The following is a 26870-nucleotide window of genomic DNA, read 5'->3' on the forward strand; positions in this document are numbered from 1 at the left end:
GCAGCGGTTCATTCATCTTCTTCCAGAGAGAGGTGAGTTAACACGAAGGTGATTTTACATGAGGGAGCAACTGTTTGGGAGCAAAACACCGCCGTGACTGTAGCTGGGAAGCAAAAAATAGGCTTTTGTTTTCTAGCTAAAGGAGCTTGTTCTTCTTCCAGACAATACAGGGTAAGTGGAGGGCATTTTTTCCCCCTTAAATGTGTAAATGGTCTTTTCCCCCATCGTGTTAATGAGTACAAGTGTTAGTGAAAATGTGTCAAATGTGTCTGTATTTGCTAATTAACCAAGGCAAAGAGTGATGGGAAAGGAGGTCTTGGATGTTGTTTTGCTGGACTGTTATCCAAAAAGAACTGAACTCTTAACCTTAGTGTCTTACACTTATTTAGCACTACAGAAGGGGGAAATCAGTGTCTTTATACTTGGACAGGACTGTCTTGTTGAGCAGTGAAGGGCTTATGTGTTTTCCGCAAGGGCAGTTAATGCTGTAGAGGTAATTGAACTTAGGATTATGTTATAAGAAAAGAGGCACTATGGTGAGCATGTTTGCCGTGGTGAAAGCAAACTATCACCCTGAATATATTTCATTTGTTGAGTCATTTCTAAAGAAAAAGCTGATTTCTTCTGCATGCATCTGAAAATGGAGCTTGAGAAGTCAGAATGTCCTTCATGCTTTGGGAGCAAATAATGGATGAACAAAATAAGGCTACCTGTGTGTCGCATAACTGAAACTCTCTCTTCTCTGCATGCAGAGCATCAGCATCATGACATAAGCATGTAAATGGATGCCAATAATGTGGTTATCAGAGCATATCTTCCTGTGCTTAGAGGCTCTGAATGCCCTCTGAGTGGCTACTTGTACTAAATATCACAAGTGCATGTATACCAGTGGGTCAGTGTTTGCAGAAGACGTCTGCAGCTGTGAGTCCGGCTATTTTGTCTTCAAAGTCATCTCTCATTGACCTGTGTGAGTGTGCAGAGAGGGGAGAGACAGAGGCACACAGTGGGCTGAACTGGTGGTTTAGTTCCATCTGCATCATCCAATCCTCTGGATGACACCAGGACCCGCACAATCAATAGCACCAGCTTCCAATGTGTGTGTGAGCTTGTTCACATTACTGGCGGCCTGAATGCAACTGCGCATCAAACGCATATAAGATGAATTATTGCATCGTAGTATTTTACTGTGTGTGTGTCCATATATTTACAGTAAATACATAATGTAGTGCTCATTGTTTCATATACACAAAAAAACAGCAACGCAGCATTCCAAGAAAATGTAAAGATGCAAATGATTGTGCACACATGCGCGCACACATCTGTGATGAGCACATGCATGACAGACAGGTGGTGGCAGTGACAGATCAGTTTGGGTCTGTGGCCCTTTGGCTGCTGGCCTTTAACTGAAGCCGGTCTTCAGTGCATGATGGCAGATGTAATACAGTTCTGTGGTAGCCTGATAGGTCGCAATCTTGGCTCCTGGCTGAACCGAAAAGCATCTTCTGTCGCTTTTCTTCCACTCAACCCACTTTTATACTCTCAGCAGACTGTGTATAGTCCTCAGGAGTCAGCCTGTCTCAAGTGGTGCTGAGCATCCCATGAGGGAGTCACTGCAGAGTCACAATTAGAATCCTTTAAAGGTCCTTCTCCTCCAAAATGTCCCTGCAACCACAACACACTTATTTTTTCATACAATTGTTTTATTTCTTCTAAAAATACCAAATCAGCAGCTGTTTTCAGAATATAAAGTGCTGGAGTGTTGACATATTGTGTACACCTGAGATTTACTTCTGCAGCATACACTCAGCAGAATGGAAATTATTAGGACAGGGGGCTTGAAATCCTGAATTTGAGCTGAAAAAATAAATGAAGTTATCAAGCCACTTTCATTAAAATACATCAATTCAAAGTTAGTTTTAAATCAATTAAGGCAGAAACTTGAGTTTAATTTGCACACAATATTAACATGATATAATTACCAACATTATTATGTCGACCAACCCAATGCAAATAATGTTTGAAAGTTAAAATGTTTGTCTCTATCAGTGAATTTCGTTTTTTTTTTTTAAATCTTACAACCATGCATTTATGTAAGTGGTTGGTTTATAGTGTACATACAAATTAATTATGCAGTTCTGTATTTTGAATTTTGGTGGTCTATCTTAATATTTGGATCATATATTGTGTTAGCACTGACAACAAAATTGTGCATAATTTGTAGCTTAAGTGTTCAATGCTAAAACCACCACAATTTATTCTCCCTCTGTGATACCTTTGTTGATGAAACATGGGCTTCCACTGCTTGTTTCTCCTTTAACTGACTTCAAAGGAACATTTTGTATTCTCAGTAAATGTTACCTGCAACTTTTGTGCAGCTTTAGAGAAATGCGCCACAGACGCATTTCTAATCTTGGCGTTTATGTCCTCATCACAAAAGATGAGCAACAGGCTGCTTGCTAAAGACGTGGTGGGCTGATTGTTTGAACTTTGCAGTGTTGTTCGACGTAGTCATAGCTGCTCTGTTATTTACAGCAGTGGGTGGAAAGTAGCTACAGTTACACATAGCAGCTGACTGACTGACGGATCCCTGCATAGGAAAACACATTATTACAGCTACATCCTCTACTCTGGAAAGACCTATTGATCCGCATTCTGTGGAGTACAATACCATCAGCTTGGAGCAACATGTTACACTACAATTTCCTGTATGTGTCTGTGCATGTGTGTGTGTGTGTCCTCTGCTCCTTTTTTCTGTTCTACGGCAGTAGATGAATAACACTGTGGCACCCCTTTTCACCCCCTCTCTCACTCTTGTGTCTCTTTTTTTCCTCTGCACATGTATCACTTCCATTTTGTTGTAAGCCCGTGGCCAGGTGTACTGTGCATCTGTCTCATGCATCACTGGCTCAGTGTGTGTTTTGTGTGCATGTATTTGTGTTTGTATGGGAGGCTTTCATGAGCTACTGCATGTGTATGTGTCACTTGACTGATTGATTCATCCATTCCTGTCATATGCTTTATTAGCCAGGGAGACAGATGCTGGAATATGAAGACGAGTGTGTGTGTGTGTGTGCATATGTGTGTGTGTGTGTGTGTGTGTGTGTCTGTCTGTCATCACACTACCAGCTCCTGTGAGCTCATAGTTCAGCTGATAGTGGTCGAGCAACAACAAATGAATGTTGAGTGAAGGAGTTTGGCGTCACAGGCAGATAACTAATGAACATCCACTTTTATCAATGGACACCACTGACAGTGTCCTCCAGTGGCTTGACAGGTCCAGTAAGGTACAATGGAGAGGTAACACATACCAGCAACTGTTTCAAAGAATGGATCTCTTAAAAGGAAAAAAAAGGGAGTCACTTTAAAAGGTTGTGTGGGCAAACACCTTTTAAAAAAATAGCATAATGACTTTGATAGCATGCCTTTTAGGTGAGCCTTGACATTGAAATTGTCCCCAGGTGTGCATATGAGTGTGAATGGTCTATCTTGTTATACTCAGCCTCTAGCCCAGTGCATGCTGGGAGTGTCTTATGACTGTGAACACAGTGGTTTAAAGTGGTTTAAATCTCACTAATGGTTTAAAGAATGACTGGGTGATCCTGCTGTAGAAAGATCAGCAATAGCCTGTGGAATTGCTTTTTTTTGTCTTAACCCTTAAATGAATAGTTTTTCTGACACTGTTGCAACTCTCAGGTTGCCAGCAACATGGGATGCACAGTAGGCAGGTGAAGACAAATAATAATATGCTTAAAAATAAGCGTTATATGCTTTATGTAATATTATGAAATGCTACCAACTGTTTACTTGATCTATTAATTATTCTCTGTGTTAATTTCTCATTGATTATTGAAATATATCTGTGTAGTCTGCAGTTTTCCCAAACCCCAAGGTGATCCAACAGTCCAAAAGCAAAATTCATTCAGTTTATTGTTACAGTACCATGGAACAATTACTACTGTTCCAGCTAGGTCTCGGGGAATACAATGATAGTGACATGTGGCAGTGACAGCAATATGAAAATTGTCCGGTAGAAACATTAAGCCATGAAAGCACGGAAACAAAAATGCAAAGTTCAGTTGCATGAACAGACACCAACCATGCTCCTTGCCTGGCTCATGACAGCCCAAAACCTGTTGATAACGTAGCCTCTTCGCCCTCTTTCACTCTCCCTGTAGCTTCCATACAGGTCTCCTGAAGCACACCTGGGCCTCATGACAGCGCTGTTTGTGGTCCTCTGGTGGAGGCTATGATTCAGTAACTGAGTGTTGATTAGCATGATTTTGCTGTTAAACGTACCTGCATTTCCTCAGCAGTAACTTTCCCCAGGTAAGAGGAGTCTGTTGATGTTCCATCAGAGCAGCAAAAATAAATGTCGAGGATAGTTTTACTCCAGAACTTGTTTGCTTACATGGACAAGAGTTTTTGAAGATTGAGGAACTTTCAGGCCAAAATAGCACCGGACATTGCTGTAAGGTCAAGTCTGTTGTCATTTGCAGCATAAAATAATAAGCATGGAGCAGCCCAAGGCTTTGTTGTTCGTTTTCGCAAAAGATGACATCAAGATGGAATTTTTTCTAGTGTTTTTGATGTCAGTGCGCTATATTTCTTCTTCCTGGATCTTTGGACCTGCTGTGGAAACAGAAATAGCAGTACACTGGAGGAACCTGGAAAACTGAAGCTCTTGAAACCTTTGGTGGCCAAGCATTTTTACATTTAAAAATGTTCTAAATGTGTATTGAACAGACTTGATGCAACATTGTAATCAGCAAACAAGTTCTGTGATACCACTGAGAATAACACAGGACACTTACTCTGCAAAGCGCTGTAAGAAATTGCTGAGGTCAGAAGAGGCTAAATAAATGCAGCCCGTTTACCATTTTTTCTGTGAAATATGTGTTTTCCTTAAAGCTGCATTAAATGTGCAGTGTGTAGGATTTAGTAGCTTTAGTAGCTTTTAGGTTGTGGACTGCAACCAAATAAAGACCCCTCCCTCACCTTCCCTCTCCCTTGCCCACATAAAAGCGTGAAAGGTCCTCCCTATAGCCAGTAATTGGTTTGTTCATTCAGGGTTCACATTTGAAAACACAGAAGTGCAACAGGGCAGGCTCCATGCAAGAATACCCACTCCCTCTGTAGATATAAAGGGCTCAATCTAAGTTCATAAAAATGCAGTAAATTGTCCTTTGTAGTTTACGATACACTAATGAAACACTACTAAATACTATTAGATCCCTCTAAATCCTTTGCACTGGTCCTTCAAGTAATTTTTTGACCTTAAATAGAAACAGAAAGACACCAAAGCAAAGCAGTGCAGTCATCACAGATATACTGTTATTATGCTATTATGCATTAGAAAGCAAGTACCTACCTAAACACTTGATATGATGACTATTTATCGTGACTTTACTCATCACAAAGTATCCCTCTGTATACAATAAGCAAACAGATGAACAAGTATATGCCATTAGCCTCTCGAGTTGAGAGTGGTCGTAACACCTAATGGATAAAATAGATTAATAAAAAGCATGTAATTTTGACTATGATGCAGCTGCCCGTCTATCTTTCATCTGGCTACATGGCATAGGTAATAGCTAACCAGCACTAAAAGATCAATACTGAAAAATTCTCTTTTATGTAAAACAAGAAAAGCACTGAGAGAGCGCAGCGCTCAGCCAAGGCTGCTCGGGCATTGTATCATTACCGACGGCTGAAATCTTGAAATAAATTGTGGCAGAAATCACGGCAACATAAAATATGGCCATTTAGTATAGATGTACCCACAAACAAAATGACCTTGTGCTGAGCATAGGTGTGTGTTTTGCATGTGTACATTATGTACGGATACCGAATCGCATGACCTAAATATGTAACGGGTGGTGTGAATTGACAGGACTTGGAAACACCTCCGCAATTTAATCAGTTGTTCCTTGTATTCTTTCTGATGGACAAGTCCCGATTAGTCCACACCGTGTTGCTATCTCACAATGATAAAGAAATCTTTTACAAATACGTGGATCCAAACTATAAGCCGCATCACTGCCAAAATCTAATCAGTTGGTGACTTTGTCATGTCTGACCTTCCTTAAAAATTTCATCCAAATCTGTTATTCTGTTTTTGAGTAATGTTGCTCTCAGACAAACAGACAAACCAACAGTGATCGTCACATAACTCCACTGATGCTCAGCCTCCTTGGCGGAGTAAATATAAAAGATAAACATGCAAAGGCATCTCAATAATTTTTTTGTGTTATTCTAAATTTTGACACCAACATTTTCATTGTTCCATCAAATGTACGTCAGTTCCAAATATTGGTTAAATGGTAAATGGTTGTATTTATATCGCGCTTTTATCCAAAGCGCTTTACATGATATATCATATTTACACACTGATGGTGGAAGCTGCCATGCAAGGCGCTAACCACGACCCATCAGGAGCAATTAGGGGTTAGGTGCTTGCTCAGGGACACCTCGACATGAGCACGATGGGCCAAGGATCGAACCGGCAACCCTCCAGTTACAAGATGGGCACTCTACCCACTGAGCCATGCCGCCCCCCAATGTTACTGGATAATAATAATAATCAGTATTAGTAATGGTGTTAGAAACACTACATCAAGTGGCCTGTCATCAGATGCAGAAGTACTGGGAAGTTGTAATCATGGTTAGAAATACATTGGGAATTACTACATTTTTACTAGAAAGAAAACAAAAGTAAAAATAAGTCAGGGTCAGTGTAAGTCCAAAACAAGCAGAGATGCTGCCAAAATTTACAGAAGTCCACCTCAAGGTCGTAGACACTAAATACATGACTTTCCAAATGTAAAAATAGCTCAAGGAGTTTGTGTTCTCAAACATAAATTTATCTACAGAAAAGCTCTGTTACATCGGCCAGTGCTGATATATTTCTTCATGTAAAATGCAGTTTTGTATTAATCATTTTTTAAGTGTAAATACTTTTTTTTTCAATTCTGTGTCTTTGTAGCAAAAGATCAAGATTATGAAAACATTCTCTGTGTGTCTTATCCTTACCATGTACAATTAGTAGGTTTTTAATATTTTTGTGTGACTGAGGTAAATAGTTAAATTTAAATTAACCTTCAGCACCACTGAATACAAACTTCCATTATTATTGTGTAGGTAGTAAGGGTTTAACATTTCACCTGCTGTCAATCTCAGTTTCTGAACACATACCTGTAAACGGTAGAGATGAGAGTAGCGCTTTCAGCAGAGGAGCAGGGCCAAGCACTGTGGACACTTGTCCCATGCTCGGTTTCCCCTGTTGCCTTAAACTAGTTTGAACATGCTACACAATAAACATACTGCGTGTGTTTGTGGATCTGTGTGTGTATGTGTGAGTGTGTTTACGGGACATGGGCATGTTTGTTCTAGAGACTGTTTTTGTCTGGTGCTGGAACACCTGAGCCTTGGAACTAAACAGTCCTCCACCAGAGCTTGTCTGATATAGAAAAGTGCGTTTTTGTGCTTATAAAATGTACATGTGTGTGGCATTTTCCCACTTCTACCTGAGTTTGTAGGTATTGCTGAAATATTATTAGCCACACTTTACAAGGCTGTACAGTGTTTGTTATTGTGCAGACAGAAACAATACCTGACAATTAGCGCAGCACTCAGACATGAGTCACCCAGACTTCAGTAAACATGTAACAATTGTGGCAATAAAATAAAAAAACACAGGTGAATAGCTGATGTTTTTCGAGACAGGAAATAAAGGTTAGCTGAGAGTCTGACTCATGAGGGCACATGCACACAGTCATTTTGTCCCCCCATGTTTCTCCCCAGGCTCGACATGCTGCCTGGTCTTAAATTAGCATTTGAACTGCACTGAGGTGAGCAGCGTTTCTATAGCGATGCATCCTTCCTGCTCCAGTCACCAGAGAGATGTATGTAGATTAAAATAATATGGCAACCACACTGATAAGAAGTAACACCTCAACACAATTACATCCTTTCATTACTCTAAGTACTTAACTCCTGTTCACTTTTTTATTAAATCAACTTTCACTGGTTATGAATAACATTGTAAGCACTGACTGCAAAAAACTACATCCAAACATACAAACCTCTCATACAGTTATTACAACAACTACTTTATTTACTAGTAGTACCCACACCGATAAGCTGTGAACACTAGATTGGAACTCCTACAGCTTATAGGAGAATTTATACAGAACTCAGACAAGGTGTGGGCAAATAATTGCATAACTGACAATCTCACTTTCTCACTGAACCAATTTTATTACGTTGACATGTCACAGTCATTCAGCCTACCCTTATTGCAAGTCAAAACTTGTGTTATACTAACAATTAGCCATTTGAAGAAATGGAAGAGTCCTGTGCAGACAAGGAAGGAGATGGTTAAAAAAACAGACACACACACACACATAAACATGTTTTGGTGTGTTAGAAAAAAGAACAAAGCTTCATTCAAATACTGCATAGAAAAAGTTGCCAGTCCAAATGGAAATATGTCCAATATGTGTCAACAGCTGGACCTTATCAGCTCAAGCAGCACAGATGCATGCCAATAAAGCATTTCTATCACCATTAGATAAAAACAAAGGCGAGTGTTCCACCTCTGTGTGTTTAATTTAACTCATCACATGCCACTCTGAGGTTTGTTTGGACTTCCTGCACCAAGTAGAAATAAAGATATTATAAATTTAAAACCTAGATATTTCAGTATTTGCAGGGTTTTTATTATTTTTTTCATAAAATAGCCTCCTAAAAAGGGCTGGATAATACTACACAGAGCAGAACAAAGCATAATGGGAACACAACACAGCTCCCTGGACACATTGTATTCCTTTGTGTTTACTCTTGGAGAGAAATGTGATATATGAGTGCTACAAATGAATTATTTTCTGTCTAGGTCATGGAATTCTTTTTTTCTATATAAGCTGTGTAATTTAAATCTGTCATAATCTTCATTAAAATGAGTTAAATCAAAGTAAGGATACATAGTCTACCTGGACCACACTAGCTTTTATAACTGAATATTATTGCAGTTATAATTGCTTAAAATTTACTGTGTAAAAGGAAAATGTATAAGGATTTTGAAGATGTCAGAAAATTTTGTTATGCTGTTTGCTAGCAATATAGCGTAAAACTGTCAAGCAACTTCCTGGATTTTACAAAGAAAAAAAACAGTTAAAAGAAACTTCGTAAAGCCTTTATGTATTGGACGAAACAATAATAATGATAATGTAATTCCAAAGGACTCTCAGAGATCTTAATGGTTAAACACAACTGTTTAACAGAACAGTCAAAGCTTATGTCCAAGTAAAAGTTAAAGACAAAATCACCTCCTTAACCTAGGGACTTTTCAGACACTGCGCTTCTTTGCTTTTTTTTTTTTTTTGGAACGTTACTTTGTTGGGTCAGGTAAGCATTTCGGTTGCTTTTTATTTTACAGAAATAACAGCAGACGTGAAGCAATCCTCTACGTTTTCTTCAGCAACTGCAGCAGAGTCTGTATCTGTCTTAAGTACTGCAGCAGCTGGCTTCTCACACAGACATGGGGAGAAAACAGCTAACTTGGCTTTGTTTAATTAAATATGTCTACAAGTGAAGCTAAGGTTTACTAGTTAATATATCCCATTTGTTTCATTTGTCAGCACCACAGGTAAATTACTTTTTTTAAATATTTGGTCCGGTTGTTTCCCCTTGCTTCTACTGTTTGTGCTAAGCTAACCAGTTGCTAGCTGTGGGTCAATTTAGAGGTGTAACCCATCCAACATGTTTCCCAAAATATTGTCCACATATTCCGTCAAGACCGTCAAGAAGTCAAGTGTTGAGTAAGTCAAATCACATGACAGTCAAGTCTAAGTCATGCCTCTAGCCCCTATTTTTCAAGTCTACAACTCCTACCGTTAGATAATAAAGTGGTATAAACAATATAGTATATAAACAGTAAGATAAAATCTCAGTAACAGATGTTTACGATATTACGTGTAAATTAATTGGATTCATGCTCAGTGCAATGAATGCCTTTCATCATTGTAAATTAAAGAAAAAAACTTTGATGATTTCAGTTTTGATTAAAATCATCAGTCTGGATTGCAAAATTGTACGAGAGGTCGACATAATGCAACCATGCTATCACAATCCAGTACTGTTGGTGTTAATATTTCATCATTTGTGTGTTTAAAAGTAAAATTGATTAAAATAATAAGCACTTTAGCATGAAGAAACTACATGAGAATTCAATCCGGTTGAAAGTTGTCACAGTGTAACGGCCCTCTCTTCAGTTTAGCAATAACTCAATAAGCACAAAGCAAACAAACAGGACAGATAAATGATCAAACACAGAGCCTCACGTCAGATGTGGAAGACACTGGCCTGTATTTAGATTTTCAATGCAACCCCCACATCGAGCCCATATATCAGTCAGTTCATTGGTTAGGTCCAGTTGGCAGAGGGACTGTTTCGATTGGCCCAAAGCCTCGTTCTCTGCCGGACGGCGGTCTGGCAGAGAGCCAGGCAGCTGTTGTCAAGGCGACATATTCTTCTACTTTATTTTTGATGTTTTGTTGAGTTGCCATGAAGACCATTCAGGTTGTGGTTTATAATTCACAGCGAGCTGTCCGTCCACCTCTCATCAGATTTCTCCATCTTGCTCTACTGTGTTCCTTCACTCTCACTCACACACATACATACATACTTCGCAGTGCAGTTCATAGCAGGGCTGGTATTGGACTGGTATCCTATTGATTGCTCCCCTATTGCTGCTATGGTCCATTGGACTTTTTCCACTCTCACAAAGGTTATTGCCATTGCCAACACACAACACAAACACACACACATCCGTGTGCACACACTGGAACTGTATGGCAGACGCAGCTTCCCATTTTTGCTCTCTTTCCAACTCAATTACAGCTTTTGCCAGCTAATCATTTTCAGTCACAGGGACACCAACGCATTTTCCCTCTGGGCTCTGTGTGGCTAAAGCCAGCGTGCATGAACGTCATCATAATGACAGTGTATTCAACCTTGTTTTCTTTCTTGTGTGTAGCTGCTTGAATGCAGAGAGTGTTCGTAAAGGAAAGCTGTTTGGACTGTAGTTTGTTGGTGAAGGATAATTAGCGTGATTTAAGTTTGGGTCAGAAGCTGTTGAAGCTGCAAATTACAGAAACACCTCTTCAGATAATGCACAACGGCACCGTAAAGTGCATCGGCCAAAGTGATCATACAGTTATATCTCTTTAAAACAGTTTCAACAAGAACCTTATCACCTTCATGAAGGTTGGACTTACTGCAGGACTGCAGCAGTACAAACAGCTATGTGTATGTAATACACTCGTAACTCTGTGAAACATTAGAGTACAGCTTGTCTTAGCATGACTGAAACTAGTCTTAACGATACCTTTAAGCAGGTAAGAACGATTGTTAGCTACCTGTTTTCCACAAGAAGTTGCATTGTACATAGTTCCACATGCGACGCATCAGTGGCATGCAGTAAAGTATCCATCCATTCTCTATACACCGCTTTATCCTCACTAGGGTTGCGGGGGGTGCTGGAGCCTATCTCAGCTGACTAGGGCAAAGCCAGGGGACACCCTGGACAGGTCGCCAGTCTGTCGCAGGGCTACATATACAGACTGCAGAAAAGTAGATTTTCTAAAATATTCTGTGACTCATAAAGATGCTGTAACGGACTCTTACATTGAAACATATTACATCCCAGCAGGACTCAAGATTTTTCTGTGTCTATTATGTCAACTTGAAGGAACTAAACAGGCTTGAATTACAGCATCATTATCTAATAATTCATATCATGAGATATATTTTGCTTCATAAAACCAAAAAAAGACTCAGTCACCCATCTGATCTGTTATTGATCACCTACTACGCTTGAAAGATACAACGTAGCATTTTACTTTTTACGTAAGATCTTTCTTTTTTTTGTATTTTCACATTTTCGTTGGATAGTTACAGTTGAGAGAGATGGAGCACATTGGGATCGATTCAAAGACTGGTATACATCCTTACCACTCGGCTCTCTGCACTGTTGAGTTGGTCATCATTTAGGAGAGGAGTGCTGCAGCACTACCAGACAACTGTGAATAAAACACAGTAAAGTTCAGTAAAGACAAGATCAGCTTTCCATTGATACGCTTCATTAAAATACATCTGGATACATCTGTTCTAGAGAACTGGCTCGGGACATCCCTAGTGATTGTGATCATGGTCATGGCTAGAAACAGCTGAAAGTTGTTTGGAAAGGGGAAATAACCAACATTCTAAGCACTGAAGTCCCATGTTTTATTGACATTTTATAGTAGTGCCGCTTGACTTCCCCTGACAGCTCTTATCATAATTACTACAATCTGCTGGATGACTTTTTCAGGTAAACACGTCATTTTGGAGCACTGACTCAACCTGTTAATTCTGTCAGTGTTCTCAGGGGGACAGTCTTCTACAAGTCAAACGTTAATCTGAGAACCTTGAAGTATAGGACCTCTTGTGATACATCAGCCTAACAAGTGCCTTGAGTTTGACAGAACAGCCATCAGAATGTAAGCTTTAGCACAATGGACGCTGACATGTTTAACCAGCTTGTCCAATCAGAGAGATCGCCATGAAGCAGAGCTGACAAATACACACTCCTACACAGGGACACACTCAGAGCCTCCCACGCATTAACAACTCAGACCAGACTTACTGTTTACTATCAGTCTGACAGCTGGAATGAACATGCGTTAAGGCCCCTTCAGACTCAATAAGAGGCACGTCTTTCTCTACTGAACGCCTGTTGGGACAATTTTTAACAAGCTCTGCTTATCTGCCTGCCGTCTCACATCTCTCTCCGTCCTACCATCTTCATCACTTTTCCCTCCCTGTCTCTCTCCTCGTCTGTCTGCTTGTCCTCTCCCTCAGAGGTGTGAATCCAGATTGAGTCATCCTTCTTCTTGCATTTTTGTCTACCTCTGCCTCTTCATCTTTTCCTGCTGTGTCCTTCCTCCTCCTCTATCATTTCCATGTCAGTGTCTAAGAGTCCATATGTGTGAAACTGTCAGTGTGTGATAGAACTAATATACTAATATGTCCTGCCTGTCCCTGATTGAGCTGGCATGTTTAGGTCCGAGTGTGTGTGGATTTGAATGTGTGTGTGTGCGCTCGAGCCTCCGCCGTGTGTTGACGTGAACAGAATGTGAAAGGCGTCACCGTGCACAGCAACAGCATGTTGCCAGGCCAATTGATCCCTTTGATGGGAGGTGCAGAGCTGGAATTCAAGGCTGTACATGTCATGGATATTGCAGCGTTCAGGGGACAAAGTCAACCAGATGTTGTGACTTTGATTGCATCAAAGGTTTCTCATGGAATCTGACAGACTGAGGGTTTATGCTGCCTCTACTGAAATTGGTCATTTTGGAATCAAGCATTGATTGTTGAAATATACAAAGATTCAAAAATCCCACTTTACTTTTTTTTAACAATCAGCTTTGCCTGTTTTATCCCGCAGAGAACTTCATAGGACTGGAGCCTAGCCCAGCATTAGGTGAGAGGCGAGGTACATGCTGGACAAGTCACCAGTGGATGACAGAGAGACAGAAAAGCCATGCATGCTCACATAGCTATTGCCAATTTACAATCACCAATGAACCCAACATGCACCCATGCAGGAACAATGACAACATGTAAACTCCACACAGAAATTATCACCGTGCTTTCTCACATTAAGACATCATTTCAATGCATTTTCGAATATTAAATCATCAATAAATGACAACAGAATGGTACTCTTGACTGCTTAGTTTCCTTGTGCTGTATCCAAGTTTTGAGATCAGTGGCTTCCAGCTGGATCTCTAATTTAGTCAAACAGATTTGAAAGTTTGGGCCCAATATGTGGAATTCCTTCTGTGTCATACCCAAACTGGATCCTGACTGTGAATATTTTAAACTCAGACTGATTTGATAGAGGAGTCTGTCAAGTAATCATAAATCATCTGGTGCTTCTTGTTTCTTGTGTTTCTATTCTATTGTAGTTTATGTCCTGTATTGTTCTGTCTGCATTTTCTCATTTAGTGTTGTGTTTTACACAGGTCATGGGAATGGGCAGTGTAATCTAGCTGAGGCTAGAAATGCTTTTGTGTATTAGACGAGTACATAATACGTTGTGCATTGCAGAAATCACTGATCCGTCAGACTATGTGAGCATCTGTAAGTGGTACTATTTTTTGTCTGCCTAGAGTTGATGCCCATTGCTGCTTCTAATTCTTGTATTCATTGCAGACTCTCCTCCTGTGTGTAACTGAATTATGAATTTTCTTTTTTTCCATTTTTTTTTTTCAATTAGCTGAAGAATGTTAATGTAGAGCTGAGGGAAAATGTCTAGTTCTATAGTTATAATACTCAGTTCTTTTCAACTGTAAAGGACTTCTTTTACATTTTACATGGCTAATGACCATTTTAAATCTAAATAAACTGTAGATGTGGTCAATGATTCAGGAGTTCTTTATCCATTCTTTTGTCTGCCTTACCATTCTTTTTTCCAACACAACAAGCACATCTTTATACAAAAACAAATACACGTTCGTTTAACTTACAGCACGTGTGCACACAGATTTGTATGTTCATACACTCAGATAAGCATCACTTTCTCTAAGGCAGCCAAAATGAGAAAACGGTATAAGAGCTGGTGAATCTGTATGCTCGGTGCTTCACCTTGACTCCCCAGAGATCTGACTTGTTTGTTCTGAGAGGCAGCCTAAGCCAAGAATAAGAAACAGCCAGGGTTATCTCCACATAACTTCTAACACCTGAAAACTCTGCCACACTAGATTTCTACCTCAGTGAGATGAGTTAGCAGAGGCCTGAGGACCCAACCTAGGAACAATTACAATGAACCTACGAGTTGTCTGTTTTGCCGGCATGTGCAGTGTTTAATTTGATTCTTTCAGATGGGGTAAGTTTCCAGTGTGCCCACTCACCTGCCTAGTTTGCACCTCACGCATCCTTCCTCCGGAAACTCTATTATCTGCTACATTTGCTTTCCTAACAGAGGGATGAGACCTCATCTCCTTCAGTTGGAGCTAAGAAACAACGCTACAGCTCTGTGGAGTATGTGTGTGTGTGTGCGCGTCTGTGTTCCCAGGAGGGCACCAGCTAAAATAAATCACTTGTGGCACAAGTTGGTGTGTTTGTGATCTGTTTTTACTGATGCAGTCAGTGCTACCCGAGTGGATACTGTCAATGATTAAGAGATGGTTAAACGTTCATTCCAAGTGTCTGCTGCTTTGGACAGCAAGTCATGTAAGTTTAATGACTTCAATACCTGTAGTTTTATGGAGGTCCCTTCAAACTGACCTTCTCCCACAGGGAAAAATGCTGCTACAAGTGTTTCTTCCACAACTTTACGATCCTTTCTTCACCATCATCTGTCTTCGTACATCCTGCAACAGTTAGCTGTGTGTGTATAAGCAGTGTTTGCGTCAGTGCTTGTTTAAAGACCCTCTAACATGTCCGTCCATAAGCTGTTTTTTATATTCCAGAAGACACATCATGTACTGTGAAATTCTTCAAAAACAGACTCAGACTTTGGGGTTTTATACATAACAAACATAAGGTTGGGACTTTCTGTATCCTTATTCTTCTTCAGAATAGGTTTCCAGTTCAAACATGTACAGCTAAATGACTCCAATGTATGCTTAGAGTAGTGATGCAGCGTTCAAGAGTCACGACCGAGCTGGTGTGCCCGAGTTGCAGCAAGTAAGAAGGTGTGTAGGGGTCGTTGATTTAGTTTTTTCAGGGCCAATACTGAGACAGACTGTGAGAAATCATGGAGAATGCTCATATTTATTTGGAACCAATATACATGTGCTGTTAAAATGAAGTTTCTGGTGTCAAAATTTAGAACAACAAACAAGAGAGAGGCTTAAAAAGGGGCTGAACAGACCTGCACATTTAAAAGGTGTGGAGTTCAGTCGAAGCCATTTTACAAAAGGAAAGAAAAAAGCATATATAAAATAAAACATGTAACTGTGATACACAGAGATGAGTTTTAGGTGTTTAATTAATGGCCAGAGGGGGACTTCAGGTAGTGCATTAGATAAATCTTAAAACTGATGACACACAAATGAGATGCCATCTAAAACCAAACATCCCCAGTCATCTCTAAATGGATTCAGTGTCACTGAGCAATTTAAACACAGACTCCTTTGTGAAAATGAAACACTTATAATTGCCCTTTCACTGTTCACACATGCTGAGTGCTATTTTAATCACCCTAAAAGAGAAATCCAAGTCTAAGATGCTTGTATTGTATATTAAGTGGAGTGTATTGAACAGATGAAAATCCAGCTGACCTGTTCAGTGTTAAGGCTTTGACTCTTTGATTGCAACTGCTTTTATATGTGTCATCCATTTTACATGATCTTTACAGCTGCCCTTTTTTTCTGTGAAACAGCTGTAAGGATGTTCTCTGAGAACTGAGAAACATTCATTTTTTGCTTTTGAACTTGATAAGATCACAGGTGACCTTTTTTTAAAACAAGTTAGTGCTTCAGCAGCCTCTTATTGGCATCTTTTATTGCTCTTTCTCTAAGCTTCTGCCTCTGCTAGAGTGCCTGCCACTTGTCAGGGGAATTCAAAGTCCAAAATAATTCTGCAGCTTGCAGTGATTCGGGGTTTAGCTGCCTCTTTCTACATGACTCATTCGCCATAAAGTATGACTGGGGGGATATTTCAGCCACTAAACTGCACTCACACCAGTGGGATTTGTGGCCGCTTTGCTCAGCAGTGTCGGCTGTGTCCTGGTGTCAAAGTGCGAAAGCTGTCAGACAGAGCTATGAGTCAGGAATGGCGTCACAGAAGCACTGCAGTGGTCCTCAGCCTTGGGAATATGTGTGTACTGATGGAGGTAATGGACCATTTTATGGCCAAAATAGCAGTGATGTTATCAGGTGCTTTACTCACACAAAGTGATTACCGAGGTAAAATATCAGTCATTATGGAAATGGCAAGTCTTTTCAGAGCATGAACATTTTCTCTGTAACGTATGTGCCCTGCTCAAACTGCTCATCTAGGCAAATCATTAAATCGCTGCCATAAATTCCACAAATGCAGATTTGCATGATTAGCAACTAATTTCTGGCTGCTTAACTGCTTTAACCTGGTTCGGTGACTTCGCAGTGTGTTATACACACTTAGATTCACTAAGTGATATTTTCTAAAATTGCAGTGAATTATATACTGTGACTGTACAGTAGATATTCCGTATGACACACAGAAAAGGAAGACTAGCAATAGAACATTTTGATGGATAAAAATAGCATAATCAAGGGCTTGTAATAATTACAAAGTCTGCCTCTTTCTGCCTGTAAATGTATAGAAAAACTCTTTTTATCTTGTAATCAGTATATGCACTAAAAGAAAATGTATTATTGAATTTAGAAAAATACCAGGACAGATTATTGCAAACGATTACGAACTAAAACTGAACCAGACAGCTTTGAATATGTGTTTTTTCTTCTTCTATCAATTTGTGTTAATTCTGCTTATAATGTATACATAATAGTGCTATCAGTCTATAACTAAAAAGCTGCTTTTCATGTTCCAGCTGTATGAAAATCATTTGATCAAATGCTTCACTCTGATTAGTGAACGTTGCTGTGAGATAATAAGAAGACATCTTTTACAGAGTGGTCTTTGTGGACACATAACATTTAAGAGATATTAAAATTGTTGTGATGTGAAAACCTAAGAGTAGTATAAGTGCATTTTCATAATTCTTACAACAAATACATCACTAAATGTCTTGGTAAGATTATATTTAATGTATGTTTTGACAGACAAATGCATAAAAAGACAAAACATGCGTCCTCTGTGTGTGTCTGAGTGGAAGTAATTCCTTGTTTGGATCCTTCCTCAAGAGACCGGTGCTGTTGCAGCAACACAGGTGCATTATCACCATCAGTGTTGTTTGTCTAACACCTCCTCACCTGTGTGTTCGCTCTGTCTCTGCCTTTCATCCCACAGAGGTGAAGCATCATGGGGAAACACAACAGCAAACTGGCTCCAGAGGTCTTGGATGATCTGACCAAGAACACCGAATTCAACGAGGCAGAGCTCAAGCAGTGGTACAAAGGCTTCCTCAAAGACTGTCCCTCTGGCATTCTCAACCTGGAGGAGTTTCAGCAGCTCTATGTCAAGGTGAGAGCAGCAGAGAAGGGACATGGTATTGAAGAGATGAATTTATGACATTAATATCGATAGTTAAGGTCTTTGTACGTGGGTAACATTGTGTTTTTTCCTTCATTGCCTGTGGTTTAAGTATTACTCATTGTTTTTTCCATAGTTATAAAATAACAAAAGTTAACTCTTTAGTGAGTCATAGCATTGCTGTGTTTGTACATAGGCAGCTTATGTTACAGAGGATAACTAATCAATGTTGGGGTCATAGAGAAGACGTGAAGCCTCTAATCATACCTGTAACTCTGTTGCTGCCTGAAACTCCTTCATAATATTCTGGAGCTTTTGAAATGCCAAAGTGCCAGAGAGAGACCTACTGATTTGTCACTGGTTGCATGGTGAAAAGATATTTTTAAATCAGTTTTGCATATCCTCTCAAGTTCATTCACTCCCATTCAGTTTTAAAGATCACGGAAAACAACCGTGGGTTGCACAAGTGATGTGTGAAAAGTACTACTTGTATAAAGAATATAATTCAATTTCATAAGCAGAATGCGTTCATGTTAGCATTGGCTCATGTCTGTTGAAACCTCATTGAAACAAAGGATGACTTTGTTGTTAAGAGTCATCTTTAAATGCTTAGGTGTTAGGGTGATATCATTTGAGTTAAGCTAATGTCCTTTGAGCTAAAGCTCTCATAGTCATGCAGTGAAAGTGGATCATAGATTCTACGCTATTATTACTCTGCCAAGGAATTGGAGTTGTGTAACGAATGGCGTACATTTGCCCTTCCGTCTGTTAATCTGTCGTTCCGTCTGTGGGCAACATTACTCAAAAATGAACTAAAAGGTTTGCATGAAATTTTCAGGGAAGGTCAAAAATGACACAAGAACCAATTCATTAAATTTTTGTGTTGATGCAGCTTATAGTCTGGATCCACAGATTTGTTAAAGTTTTCTGTATCATTGCGGCACGGCATCACTGTAACTATGACAAGTGAACACTACGTCAGCTACCTGCTGACGATCACATGATTGTGATCCTACTACAAATCCACCACTGTGGACTTGTTGGAACTTATCCATTGGAAATCATACAACGACCGAGCAGCCTAGGCGGAGTACTGCACTCTCTTAGTGCTTTTCTTGTGTTGAATCTGTGTTGATGCATCAAATCTGTGATGCCAACCAAGCTAGGAAAAGATCACACAAAGAAAAAACACATTACCTGCTAAAACCTGAAGTGGAAACATTGAAAATAGCATGCTCTAAAGACCCAAGGAACTTCAATTATGACATTTTTTTGTTTGAAGGATCGAAGAGATTTGATGCCTTAATTAATAAGTTAGTCTGACTTAACAAGCCCAAAATTTCTGCTGTGCATTTCGCACTTCGTTCCCATCTCCTTCAGCTATCTGCATTACAGTTTTCAAAATCTAGTTCAAAATGGCAAAGAAGAACAGCATCATTTGACCTAGCCATTTGTTGACCTTTCTTGGTTCTGAAAATGGCAAGTTTTACAGAAGATTAGTATTATGGAACAAGGTTTTTTTTTCACGTATAATCGAATGATAATGGGTGGAGGTAGACCATTTCACAGCAGTGTCAGAATGGTCTGACTATGTAATTTAAGTAAACACGAGACAGGTTCAATATAGATGTTTGTATATGTTTAAGCGTTCACAAATAACGCTCACTCTGATGCAATTAATGTGTCAAACTGGAGCTGTAAAAATTTTTTAAAAATATAGATTTAAATCCCTCACATGGGTCAAAAATCTCCACTAATGCAATCCAGTATGAGCTTGTGATGCAAAATATTCATTTAAACTCATTTATGACAACTTGTTTTTCTGATTTTTTGGTTTTCTGCAGTTTTTCCCATATGGCGATGCCTCCAAGTTTGCTCAGCACGCTTTTCGGACATTCGATAAGAATGGCGACGGGACCATCGACTTCAGGGAGTTCATCTGTGCCCTGTCCATCACCTCCAGGGGCAGTTTCGAGCAGAAACTCAACTGGGCTTTCAACATGTATGATCTGGATGGGGATGGAAAGATCACACGTATGGAGATGCTGGAGATCATCGAGGTGTGTGTTTGCGAGGAGTGTAACGGGAAATCTGCTCTGTCCATTAAACCATTTAATCTGACTTTTTTTTTTTTTTTACGCTTTTCCCTCCTGCAGGCCATCTACAAGATGGTCGGCACGGTGATCATGATGCGTATGAACGAGGACGGGCTGACCCCTCAGCAGCGTGTGGACAAGATCTTCTCCAAGATGGACAAGGATAACAACGATGAGATCACCTTGGAAGAGTTTAAAGAAGCCGCCAAGTCTGACCCCTCCATCGTCCTACTGCTGCAGTGTGACATGCAGAAGTAGAGAGGGAAGGGTGGAGAAACAGAGGGAGGGAGGAGGGAGGGACAGGGTAAGTCTGAACTGAAATTAGAGAAGGAAGGAGGCTGAGTGAGGTGGAAGTAGAGAGGGAGGGATGCTGCAAGAGGGAGGAGGAGGAGGAGAGAGGCAGGGAAGCTTTTTTTTCCCCCTTTTTTCTGAGACACAGATGCCTGGAAATGAGCCATGTTTGGGACACGGTGAGTCCCTGATTGATGCTATTCTTTTTTGTAGGCCTCCCCGCTGTGCAGTGTTCTCCTGCAGCACTGCTGCCTCACTCTAGATGGGTGTCTTTATATATTCAGTGTGATGTTCTGTGAAAAGCGGAAATCCCTCCAGCTCCATTTGGCACAGACCAAAGAAACGTGGTAGGGATTTACAGAGGAAATATGTAGTGTAAGTGTCACTCATGCTTTCGCGCTGTCAAGATCAGTGCCTAGCATGTGACATTACAAAGCTGCAGGGTGTGTTAAGTGCGAAGATCTGCTATCTTTTTTTTTAACACAAATTTTCCTTTGTATGGTAATGCATTGCTTGCTCAGCCTTTCTAAGATATTAATCACACACGATGCAATTGCAAAGCAGGTTACATCCAACTGATGTCAGCCAACATGTACCACACTCCTTGGTTTTCTATTCAAGAGTAAAATGAAAAGGTTGATACCACTCTCTGCTACAGTCAGGACACAACATAGTTTTGCATAGAGACTGACAACAGGAGACAGCTGACCTAGCTCTTGTCAAGTAACAACACCGTGAGGTTGCCAGGCCTAAGACTTATAGAAGCCAGTGATTTCAACCAAGAAATAATCAATCACAGAACTAGCAAAGCCACAACTTTTTGCTTTTACTTTTTTTAAACCTTTGGATAGAGTAAGGGTAGCTGTTTCCCCCTGCTTTCAGTCTTTTTGGGAAGCTAAACTAATCATTGAACGGCTCCACATTCATATCCATCACACGGCCATGAGGGGGGTAATAAACAAACATGTTTCCCAAAATACCAGACGATTACTAATGCTGTCTTATTGGCCACCAGTGTAAATTCTGGCATAGAAAAATCTAATTTCTGCGTGCACCCAGTGTTTGGATGCTGTGCACCATGGGATAGCAGAATGAAAATGGAATGGCATTACACCAACTAAGGACCTGTTGTTTGGACCATATGGTCTGTCTGGAGCAGCAAGTAAGAATCAAATGTCATGCTGCTAGAGAGAAAATTCTGTAAATGAACACAACATTAGCTGTGTGCGTGCGTGTGTTTGTCTTTTACAGTGTTATGTGAGCATGAGCTCAGCGTTATGTCGATACAGGAGACCAGGTTACAAACAAAATGCACTTTTCCTCACGAAACCAGATCAAACTGCCTCTTCTGCAAGTGTTTGTGCGTAAATGTGCGGTGACATTCATTAGCTCCTCCACAGCTAAGTTCACAACCAGTTAGACTGCATTTAAAGAGAGCATTTCTCAGACATTACAGCACAAAGTCCACATGCTTTACTCTCTAAGTACGAGCCAGGCAGGTGATGAATGTCTCAGACGGCTGCCTCCAGCAGTGTGGTGAGGCATACTGATGTGCTACTCAGAGACTTCTGGCTGTCCCTGAAGCTGTTCCCCATTTGATAACAAAATCAATATCTTATCAAACTGATTACATGTGTTTCAATAGAAGGACTCGTAATCAGGTTAGAATAACGTCTGGTCTTCCACGTGATGCAGTCTGGGCCGACCAGCAGGAGAACATGCATCCTTTATGACTTTATTTTAGCTTATCATAATTAAAGCCTCTTTTGCACAATTTCTCTCTTTTAAATTGTTCTTTTGATCGGTTTCTATTGACAGAAAAAAATGGCAAAATCAGTGGAAGTCGTATGGTAATGTTGTAATGTTTTCAGCCTATGTCTTGCGACATTCATGTCTCTGTGTTGTCGTTCAACACAGAGTTGCTTTAAAGCCCTTAAAAATATTTAAAATCTTAAGAATTTCTAAATGACATATAGTATTTATGACTGAATTAACTGCAGTCATTGCTCAGATCTTGAAAATAACTTCCTTAAGTATTATTATTAACAATACATCCAAAATCTTCTTTAACCTGTTAAGCTATTAAGCAAACAGCCCTCGCACAGTGAACAAAATCTGATAAAATTGTTGCTAAATTCAGATTGGTACGGAATTAAGGGCATTGCCTTTTTTACAACACAGACTCACCCAGTGAGAAGACTTATAAGTTGCTTCAAATATTATTAGATTAAGTTCATTAGCTGTAATAGATCACACTTAATTACTTCTTAAAATGCTGCCCCAGATTTGGGTATTTATTTCTGGGTAACAGGTTTAATTTTAATGAGATATTACATTATTAGCAGTGCTTGTGTGTCTCTCTCGTGTGAAAACCCAAAAAACAAGACCTGGACTAACTCTCACAGTCCACAATGTGATATAGCTGCAATATAATAAAAAAACAAAAATAAAAAAAAACACGCATCCTGATACAAACGTGGTTATGCTCCTTGAAGACCAGCAATTTGAGTGCCAGGAGGAGCCACTAGAGCAGCGTGGAGTGGGGATAATCAGGACAGTAATTACAGGCCTTATGACAGAAATGGTATTTCTCAGAAAGGCCAAACCTGCCTCCATGATTCATTGTTGTTTCACATGAAAAGCTGAATTAGCCGTCTCTACTCTTTCTCTCCCACTTTCCTGCTCTCCCCCTTTTTTTGTCTTCTTCCTCCCTAAATGTCAGAGAGGAAGTGCTTTGATAATAGGTGGCCGGAGAGGAACTTTACTGAACTCAGCTCAGATCTAAAATCAATGTGAAAAAGAGCAAAAGGTTGAAGAGGTAGCTCAGGCGGTGTGTGTTTCTGAATGTTTGTGAAGCAGGAAGGAGTCATTGCACCTGCACATTCATTTGTAAAGAGCCAGAATTTCACGGCTACAACCTCTATGTATGCTAGCTGATTAGCTCAAAAGGTTACATCGAACAGTTTAGTTCCCATTTTAAAGCGAATTGATGCATTTTTTTAGGCCACATGAAGTCAGGAAGATGGTACGAATCTAAATGTATCATAAATATGAAGCTATAGCCAGGAGTCGCTTTGTTTAGCTTAGCTTAGCTTAGCTTAGCACTATGATTGAGAACGGGGAAAAATAGTAATTAAATTTTGGTACGAATTGAAAAAATGCAATACAAAAATATTTGTGAACTTCAGAGATAACAATAGGTAGTTTTTTAAAAATAATTTAAGAGTCAAACTAGTTTGCTCTTTCCCACTAATTTCAACTTTTGGCCTCTCATAAGCTAATCTAACCATCTCCTGACCATCTTCATATTTGCCATGATGTACTGACAGAAGAGTGGTATCAATCTTGTCATCTATCAGAAAGAAAATGAATAAGTGTGCTTCCCAAAACTAAATAATTTCCTCGATTTATTATAGTGAATGATGCGCCAATTTTGAAAGGTGGTTGTATTTACAAAAGTAAGTACAGCCTGTGTTTTGGGGAAAAGGGCAGTCCTTTCTGTTTGAAGTCATATTCTGGCTGAGTAGTTCTAAAAAAATTTGCAGATTTGTTCATCTGACTGTCTCAGAAATGATGGTGGTAAAAGCCATTTGGTCATGGAAAGATGTGAAGGAGAGAAAAAGAATCAGAGTAAAGTAAAACTCTTCATATTCATACACTGTCAATCAGTGAACTTCTCTGTATGTTCGAGTAAGGAACTACAACATGCTTGTATCTCCTTTTGTTTGTGTGCAACATGCCTGTGCAGTCAATTTAGGAAAGAAGATTTAAGAAAGTTGTTTTACATGGGATCATTGCCATTTCCGATTTTCACACATAAATATTAGACTTCTCTCCTGTCAGCAAATCAGATTATCTCCTCCTTCTCCCTCAGCCAAGGAGCATGCTCCCTCCCTAAAGCCACAGAACGAGCCTCCTCTGTGTGATAATGTAATGATAAATCTACATGTACATTACAATACGACTGTAATCGTATTTATGAATATAAACAGATATAATATGTAAATGTACCACTAGCTTAGGCTTAATTTCATATGATGACACGGCTACTGTGTATGTGAGACAAAGAGAGAGAGAGAGAGTGTGTGAGTGTGTACATGGCGAGCCTGAGTAACTGTGAGTGCTTGTGGAAGCTCGGTGTGTGTGTGTGTGTGTGGCACTTGTGCGAGTGTTCACGTGTTTTGTATTTGTATCATTTGTGTAACAAGAGATGCCTCAGACTAGTTTAACTTTGTAAAAAAATGTAAGTGTAAATCCTCACAATGAAGCACTGAGTATTATTACCCACAACTACATTTGCTTTTGTGGTCCGCTGGTATACAGTATGTGCCGTCTCCAACGTGGGACACGTTTTGTTGGCGTACTGTTGCAGTTTTACAAGTAATACTCATATATGCTGGTTAGTTTTCACCAAGTGACAGATCAGTGGCGAGTAGAGGGTTTTTTTGAAATGATGCTTGTGTGGCAGGAGAAGCCTGAAGTGTGAAGGAGGGCTGTATGTTATTAATGTGATAAAAAAAAACAGCCCTATGTCACAGTGTCACCCAGTGGATGGAAGCGTAATGCCACCGCTCACAGCTCAACTACTGTACAGTCCTCTCCATTTATTATGTAACGAACATGCCTGGAGATCAAAGCTAGCTACATTATGTAATGCAGACAGCTTTCTCAGATTATTTTCGCTCTCACAGTCATGGTTTCTCTAAAAAGAAGTGCGGAAATATGACAGTGGAGTAAGGCTTTTATAGGTTGTAAGGTAAGTTTAGTTGGTTCATGGAGTGGAGGCACAAATGCAGCCTTGCATGCAGAGGCTAAACCTTTCCAGACATTCAGTTGTCTATATGGAAAGGATCCAATTGGTTTGAAAGTTTAGAGCGGCATGTGGAAACAAAACAGTCTGATGCAGAGTTTTTTGTCATGTTACTGAGTGACACTTAAAGCTGCATTAATAACATTTCTCTTTTGGAATTATTTTGTAATTACAATGTGACAAACCCATTACTACGCCCAACTCTTTCTAAGCTTTTAAGCCAGTTTTAACTCATTGTTTTGGTTTTGCTGCCTACACTTCCACTTCCATCAACCCCATTTCCACAGCAGTTTATAAATGTATATCTAAATGCAACCTGCATGCAAACTAAAATTCTTCAGGAATTGGTTAAGACCTCAACACAAATGAAGCAGGTCCAAATGACCAAATTGCTACCTTTACTGTGGTGATATATAATAATTTTGTGCAAATATTTTTAGTTTTTCAACTGTTCCCAAAGCAAAACAAAACCACAAAAAAAAACTATTTTGCTGCAGCTTTAAAGCTAATTTAAAAACCCCTTATTTTAATGAGCATCCAGCAAAAGATTTTTCTTGAAACTAGAAACACAATCATCCTAACTTTTAAGATGGCATAAATCATTATTAAACTTGTTGAAATTAGACTGCGTTGCTCCTCTGGAAGGCATTTTTGCACATATTTGAAGAAAAATAAAAACGTGATATTGAACCGGCCCTGATTGTACATTGTTTCCTAACAGTTTTGTTGTTTTTTCCTCCCTCCATTATTGCCATAGGCTTGATTAAGCATCCTATTTTATAGTTTGATCAGAATACATTGGTTCACAAAGTGGCTTTACAATGTGTTCATCTCGGCACTCCTCTGCTGATTAGACTCTGTCCATCCTCATTAGCACCGGTTCAGAGCGAGACAGCCACTTTAACGTTCCCTCCTAAGACTGCAGACACCTTTGGTTTTTCTTGCTCTCTCATCAGGCGATTTTCACGCAGTTACATAGACAAAAAAAAAATCAGCATTTGCTCTGCGGATTTCATGTGCCAAAGATGGGTTTGTGTTGCATTTAAAAACCGAAAGATATGACTGCTGTGGTTGTGCTAGGTGAAGTTAAACATGAAGTGATGCTGTATTGATCACATGTGGCGCAGCTCATCAGTTGTAAAGTCTTCAGAACGCTCTGAGCAGACACTCTGAGCTGTCTGACACCAATATAAACATGGATATTCTACTTTTCTTTTTTGACAGGGGATCATTTGTGCTCGGTTGTGCAATATAATTCTAATCTTAAACATTTCTCTAAGATGTTCATGTAAATGTCTATTTGTCCCGTCGGATGATTTTTGCTTTTGTTTTTCTTTTGTTTTCAATATTGTTAGACTCCTAGAACAAAGACAATGTAATTATTTTTGTTACATAGAATAAAACACATGGATGTCGAGAGTGAATTGTTGCTGTTTTCTTGCTTCGGCCTATGTGTTTCCTCCGATTGAGTCTTCACACATTTAGACCAGCTT

General features: G+C 39.7%; 2 protein-coding genes across 2 annotated transcripts in view; both read left to right on the plus strand.

The window, feature by feature from the left end:
• On the plus strand, positions 1 to 26801 carry LOC110960635 (hippocalcin-like protein 4). Its single transcript, XM_022207958.2, has 4 exons — positions 1 to 171; positions 17998 to 18171; positions 20025 to 20240; positions 20337 to 26801. The coding sequence occupies exons 2-4, from the start codon at positions 18010 to 18012 to the stop codon at positions 20532 to 20534; spliced, it is 576 nt and encodes a 191-aa protein (XP_022063650.1). The 5' UTR covers positions 1 to 171; positions 17998 to 18009; the 3' UTR covers positions 20535 to 26801.
• The window catches only part of hpca (hippocalcin), a 194394-nt gene that overhangs the window by 4081 nt on the left and 163443 nt on the right, over positions 1 to 26870 (plus strand). The gene's annotated exons all lie outside the window — the stretch shown is intronic.

The sequence above is a fragment of the Acanthochromis polyacanthus genome, chromosome 11, assembly GCF_021347895.1.
Source record: "Acanthochromis polyacanthus isolate Apoly-LR-REF ecotype Palm Island chromosome 11, KAUST_Apoly_ChrSc, whole genome shotgun sequence".
Classification (NCBI taxonomy): domain Eukaryota; kingdom Metazoa; phylum Chordata; class Actinopteri; family Pomacentridae; genus Acanthochromis; species Acanthochromis polyacanthus.

Excerpts from the sequence above, each read along its gene's own strand:
- LOC110960635 (XM_022207958.2), top strand. The coding sequence starts at position 18,010 with ATGGGGAAACACAACAGCAAACTGGCTCCAGAGGTCTTGGATGATCTG. Across the intron at positions 18,172-20,024 it reads TTCAGCAGCTCTATGTCAAG|TTTTTCCCATATGGCGATGC; the intron begins GTGAGAGCAGCA and ends GGTTTTCTGCAG. Across the intron at positions 20,241-20,336 it reads AGATGCTGGAGATCATCGAG|GCCATCTACAAGATGGTCGG; the intron begins GTGTGTGTTTGC and ends TCCCTCCTGCAG.